The sequence below is a fragment of the Chinchilla lanigera genome, unplaced genomic scaffold, assembly GCF_000276665.1.
Source record: "Chinchilla lanigera isolate Chin_1 unplaced genomic scaffold, ChiLan1.0 scaffold00006, whole genome shotgun sequence".
Taxonomy (NCBI): domain Eukaryota; kingdom Metazoa; phylum Chordata; class Mammalia; order Rodentia; family Chinchillidae; genus Chinchilla; species Chinchilla lanigera.
The window spans coordinates 30,238,816-30,245,692 of NW_004955407.1; the positions used below are offsets into that span (position 1 = coordinate 30,238,816).

Genomic DNA, 6,877 nt, shown 5'->3' on the forward strand with positions numbered 1-6,877 from the left:
TAATTTCATTATATTTTACACAGCATTATGAAAATAATAGGGAAACTTTTCTACAAAGTATCATTATTCAGTAGACACTTATGAATTAAAAAAGCGTGTTACATATTTTTGCTTTTCGTGTATTGTAGTTTGTAGTTGGTGTTTTGAAAATATTAAAAATTTATCATGTAAAGAAAATTGGAGACTGTTGCTGTAAATCAGCAGGTTGTAGCCAATAGGCTAAGCAGCTGAGGAAATTCCTCAGTAGAAACCATAGGACCAGTATCTTCTACAGCCCAGGGGGCGGCAACAGCCATAACCATAGCCACCATAGCCACCATAGCCATAGCCACAGCCATAGCCACAGCCTAGGCCGCCATAGCCATAGCCCAGGCCACCAAAGTAGCTGCCGTAGTAGCACATGGTGTCAGGAGTGAATTGCACAGTTGAGGATCTAGAAGTTGGTGTCTTGGTCTGGATGTCGCTGTCTGCAGGGGCCTTTTATACCCCCTTGGTGGTGGGCGGGGAAGCCGCAGGCAGTGCACCATCCTATCATGTGACCAATGAGCTTCAGACAATGTCATAAAGGTCTTTACTAACTGTGAAAACAAAATCCTCATTACTGAAATCATTTGGCTCCTATGCCAGGAATTCACCATCCTATTATGGCCCTTAAAAACAAAATTGAACGCATGACATGATTACAAGTTATGGTACAAAGCATGAAAATAGCACATTTTATTTTTGTTTTGTCTCCATTCCTCCACAGGTACTAGTATTTCCTTTCTTTCTTTTCTACTCCCTCCCTCCTCCCTTCCTTCCTCCCTTTGTACTTCTATATTTCCTTTGTTTGTCTCTTCACCCCTTCCCTTCCTCCATCCAACCCTTTCATCCTTCTTTCTTTATGCCCCATACTTTCTGAAACTCTTATCTCTAGAAAATTCTTGATTCTTACTCAGATGGGCTGTTACTGCTAATTTTGGGGTAGATCATATCATATGTGTTTGCAGTTGAAGTTTAATCTGAAATTATTCCTTGTGTAATGATTTTAAACTTCCAAAAAATAAGTAACCACTGTACGGGTAGTAACTCTATATATTCTGTGCTTGTCTGTGTCACTCCATATACCCGTATTACAGATATAATCAGAAAACTCCACAGTTCGGTTAGATGCTCCGTCCACAAATCTGACTTATGTTTTTCATACTTCTGTACTAAAAATCAGTGTTTACCTTTGAATAGGCTACAAGCACAGATATCCGCCTGTCCACAGTGAGCTTAGAGCAAGTGATAATTGTAACCATACATGAAGGGGCAGGCACGTATAGTACTGTACTAATGGTGAGAAAGGAAAGAATAATCCCTGCTGTTTAATACCCTAATTTAGTGTTATACAAACTCTTATGGTTTGGGGGTATAATATTTCATAGAGAAACATTAACATCCATTCATTTCCACACGGTCTAGGGGTACTTTGACACCACATCACATAATGTAGTGTTGAGATACTGACAGAGAAGCCTCCAAATTCCAAAATACTGGCTTTTTATTCTTATAAAATACTGTCTACATTCCTCGAACTGATATGTAAGAACACTTACATTGCTTGTGCACACATCACTTTTCCAAAAGTTAACTTTTTACCTTCAGTAGTTCTACTACCCACTCAATTTTTGTATTTTCTGACTCTCACAGATTCGTTGACTTATGACAATCTGTTGCAATATATTTTAATATTTCTTCTCTCCTAATGAGGTAAGTAGCCTAGAGCTATGTGTTCTGTGCATATTGTTTTACATGAGCTCATATATCTTATGAGCTCTGTATCTCATGAGCTTCATGTATCTCATGCATCCTATGAGTTCCATGTATCTCATTTTTTGTTTGTGAAAAACTCAGAAGGAATTATAATTGTTATAAGTACATGACTATCATTCCTTTTCATTTTAATTCATTACTTTTCAATGTACTTTTTGTCTCAACTCTCCTCTCCCTAGCAAATCCATCATTTCTAATTTTGAACAACTGAAAAAATGTGTTTTCCACTATTCATCATAACAATTTTATTTTCTTCATCATTGAGAGCATGTTTCATATTTCACTTATGCCTTTTACTTTATTTTGTCATGTGAGCATTTTTGACCATGAGAAATCCTACATTGCTGCCTGCACATAATTGTTCTTAAGTTATTGCTACTTTTCCTTCCAGCTCTCTTTCTATAGACAGTTTCACTGTCAGTTTTATCTCTTAGTAAGTAACATATTCATTTAATTAAAAATACGATTTGGGCTTTGTACTTAATTTTTAGTTAATGAAAGATATGCGTACATATCATTTTATTTTTTCTTTCTGTTTTCTTTTTCAAATTTTATTTTATTAGTACGTATTTGCAGTACCTAAAGTTTGCATTCATCTGAGGAGTATTTGCATGGACAAAGCAACTTGGTTCTCTTTAATCCTTTACTCCTCCCCACTGAGCTCACTCCAACCCTTGCTAATGCCCCTTTCCATTCTTTTTATTGTCATCCATATTGTTGTAATTGACATCCTTCCCCTTGGCAGTGAATAGCCTTGGTGATTTGCGGAGAAATGTTCCACTTTATATTTGTTTCTTTTACTGAATTCTAAATACTATACAGTTTTCCATCTCATGATATCTTGCACAGCCTTTGTATACTATTTAGTATATTGCATTCCACTTTTGTTATTTAGGCTTTAGTTGACTATACAGTACTAACGTATATTTCAGTTTTATAATTTACTTAAATTTATTGGATTCTTAACTGTATTACCTTTGATTTCATGCTGAATTTTTCCACCTTAATATATATGTATATAGTAGTTATGTTTCTTAATCTATTTTAATATTGCAAATTCCAATATGCTGTTTATATTTTAACTAGAATTTATAATTCATTGCCTCTTTTGTAGTTTTATTCAGTGTTCTCTGTGGTCAAAATTTTTTATTCAAATGATAGTCCACCCAAAATAGTTCTAGATTTCACCATATAGATTTCCGTGGTTCTTAGAAAATGTACATTTGTCTGAATTTATTGAATTGCTAACTATATAACTCACTTTTTTGAGAACTAGAATTTAAATTTAATTTATGATGAATTCATTTTTATATGTCAAATATCCTTTAATGACTTTTTATTTATGAATTATATCTGTTATATTATTTTTCATTTGTGAAGTCCAGTATGTTATTCATTTTAGTTAGATTTTATTATGTTACCTCTTTTCCATACTTCCACAAAATTTTCTATTGATACTGTTTATTAACATTATGAGGATCCATAAATACACTGGATCTCACATGGGAAGTTGTTTTGGTTGCACCTAGACTCTTGGAACACGTACGGTTTTCTGGGCTGGGTGTGGTGTCCCTCATGTATAGCTCTTTGCCTCTGGAAACTTAGTTGAAGGAACACTTGTGCTCAGAAATTGTTGGCTGTGCAATACACAGTTACAGATTCATCTACAAAAAGAAAGGAGAGAAGAAAAAAGAATGAGAAAGAAAGAAAGAAGAAAGAAAGAAAAGGAGGGAAAGAAAGAGGTAGACCAACTGCCATATTTCAAGCAAAGACTATCATGGGATAAGGTTCTTGGCCAGGATCTGTTTAACTCTAGGCCTACCTTATAAGAGGTATTTTTTTTTCAATTGAGAGTGGCTCTTAGCAAGTTCTGAACTCTCTGGATTATTTACTCCACAGTTTGATATGGGTAAAATCTCTTAAAATAGTCTACTCTCCTCTTAGGATACAAACCTATGCAATTTCAGAATTTGTCAGTTATCTCACGGTAAAAATTGTTTCATGTTAAACTCGATATTTTGATGTTATATCATTTCCAGGATGGTATTTTTTTAAGTTTTTATTTTTTATTGCTCATCTTCGCAACACAGAATAATCAGATCCTCCGTAAGTAGTTGGTACATGTATGCAATAAAATTTAATAAGTTTTTCATCTCTATCCCAGTCCATTCTCTCTCATATATTGATTCCCTATTGATCCAACTGTAATTTGCTAAACTTAAGGGTGGATATAAAATTTGGCTGGTGTTTCTCCCTACCTTTGACTCCTTCCACTCTCCCCTACCTTCTTTTCCCTTTCTGTCTTAATATCTTTCCCACAACTTAACAACCACACACTTGTAACGAATCACACAAAAACATATAAGCAAAACTCATAATATAGCAGCCAACAACAGCAACAATTATGATGAAATAATTTATTTAATAATAAATCTGTTTATATAAAACTTGAGGGTTTAATTTCATTATATTTTACACAGCATTATGAAAATAATAGGGAAACTTCTCTACAACCTATCAAATTATTCAGTAGACACTTATGAATTAAAAAAGCATGTTACATATTTTTGCTTTTCATGTATTGTAGTTTGTAGTTGGTGTTTTGAAAATATTAAAAATTTATCATGTAAAGAAAATTGGAGACTGTTGCAGTAAATCAGCAGGTTGTAGCCAATAGGCTAAGAAGCTGTGGAAACTCCTCAGTAGAAGCCATAGGACCAGTATCTTCTACAGCACAGGGGGCGGTAACAGCCATAACCATAGCCACCATAGCCACCATAGCCACCATAGCCACAACCACAGCCATAGCCATAGCCCAGGCCACCAAAGTAGCTGCCATAGTAGCACATGGTGTCAGGAGTGGATCGTGCAGTTGAGGATCTGGAAGTTGGTGTCTTGGTCTGGATGTCACTGTCTGCAGGGGCCTTTTATACCCCTTTGGTGGTGGGTGGGGAAACCACAGGCAGTACACTATCCTATCATCTGACCAATGAGCGTCAGACAGTGTCATCCAGATCTTTACTAATTGTGAAAACAAGATACTCATTATTGAAATCATTTTGTTCCTATGCAAAGAATCCACCATCCAATTATGTCCCTTAAAAAACAAACTGGACATAACAAAATATGTTTGATGAGTTAGATATGTTTAACTGATTGAAACATTATTCAAAGAATTCATACACCAAAATATCAAATGGTACCCCATTAATATGCATAATTTTTTGTTCTTAAGTTTCAGCTACAAATAATCATAAGATGACTCCTCAAATCTTAAAGATAAATAGCACTAATATATTTTTCATGTGTTTTGGAGCTCACTAGAATTAGACCAACATAATCTGGAAAATAAGAATCAATAAACTTTTAAGGAAGACAAGAATCACTTGTAAAAAACCGAGATCTACAATTTAATGAAAGCCAGATTATTTTGGCCTCTAAATGCAATATGATTATAGCAATGACTGCCTTAGATACCTACATTTGTATGCTAGGAAATATGTAAATGATTTTAAGCTCGATATTCATAACGATTTAAAATCAGAAATAAAAATAGTTGGCAAGTGTAAATAGGTAAATTCTTTTATGCTTTATACTGAAATTGTATACAGCAGAAGAGAAACAAATAGTAAAATTTATAAATGTTTTAAAAATAGATCAAAAGAAGCCTATTTGTGCAAATCTATTTGTGCTATTATCAAATATTGGCAAAAAATAAAATCCACAATCTTCAAAATCGGAAAAGGTTTTACTTAAGAGCTACCACTAAATAGAAACAGGTGTAGTCAAAAGTATAATCACTTTCTGGCACTGGGACAAAATATTGACACGCACAGCTCGAAAGAGGAAGGGTTTAATTTGTCTCACAATGTCAATCCATTGATCCAATTATCTCTCTTGGTTCCACCTCTGAATATTGCTATACTGGGGATCAAACTCTTAATACATAAGGGCATGAGGTCTTGTTATTTAAGCCATAAGAGTAGTATTCTGAGATATGAATGCCATGTGAGTTTTGTATCAAATTCTGATTAAGAAGTACTTTGTGTCTGAAAATTCACCATGCTCTAGTATTAAGATGTTTTTGTACTTTTATGTGATATAATATACAAGAATGTGGTTCTTTTAAAGACCATGAAAATATGATCAAATACACAAGGCAGGCATGAAAATATGATCTGCTAGACAAGGCATGCCTTCATCTGAGAACAGCTGAACAAATTGCCAGAATTGTGCTAACAAATTACTGTTGGAAAGAAAGTGCACAGTACTTCTTACTTTCAAACATCCAGAAAATGTGAACAGAAAGCATATATTCTCCACTTTCACTTTCCTGTCTTATCTACATTATTGTGCAATATTTATTGCATTACAAGCCAATAGTGATGCATTATGATTAACTAAAGAGTGGAGTTTACCTTCGTTGCACATTCTAGGGAACTGAAATTGCATAATATATCCGCAGGACTGGTGACCTGCAGAATATTTTCATTATCCTAAAATCATCCCTTGCTTTACGTATTTATTTTTCCCTTTCCCTAAAATCTGTGGTTAGCCCTTAAACATATTATTGGCTAACTAGTTGTATCTTTTTCAGGTGTTACAGAGCATCACAGATATATAGTCTTTTCAGACTGGCTTCTTTAATGTATCAACATGCATTCAAATATCTTCTATGTTTTTCCTTACCTTGATAGTTAATTTCTTTTTAGTGCTGAAAAATATTCAATTTTCAAGATATACTACATTTTATCCACTCACGCAATATAGGACATTGTAATTGGTTCCAATTTTAGGCAATTATGAATAGCTTCTGTAAACCTCTATACACAGGATTTCATATGGATGTACATTTTCAATTCTTTTTGATAAATATTAAGAAACATATTTGCCAGATTGCAAAGTATATTTACTTTTGTATGAAACTGCCAAATTCTCTTCAAAGTAGCTGTACTATTTTGCACTAACACCAGGACGAACAAGCATTCCCATTACTCCCCATCTTTGTCAATATTTGGTATTTTTAGAGTTTTAAGTATTACTAGATCTGTAGTAGTGTCTCATTGTTATAATTTGTAAA

The 6,877-nt window shown here is 34.0% G+C and overlaps 2 protein-coding genes across 3 annotated transcripts in view; both read right to left on the bottom strand.

The window, feature by feature from the left end:
* LOC102010548 (keratin-associated protein 20-2-like) overlaps positions 1-402 on the bottom strand; it is a 4,357-nt gene extending 3,955 nt beyond the window's left edge. The window contains exon 1 of one of the 2 annotated variants that reach the window (XM_005375651.1): positions 324-402. In XM_005375651.1, coding sequence (XP_005375708.1) covers positions 324-402 — 79 coding nt within the window. Of the gene's footprint in view, positions 1-240 lie in introns of those variants that run through there. The other variant, XM_013506303.1, reaches the window with a different exon arrangement.
* Positions 403-4,496: 4,094 nt separating this feature from the next.
* On the bottom strand, positions 4,497-4,646 carry LOC106146982 (keratin-associated protein 20-2-like). Its single transcript, XM_013506333.1, has one exon. The coding sequence runs from the start codon at positions 4,644-4,646 to the stop codon at positions 4,497-4,499; it is 150 nt and encodes a 49-aa protein (XP_013361787.1).
* Between the last annotated feature and the right edge of the window lie 2,231 nt (positions 4,647-6,877).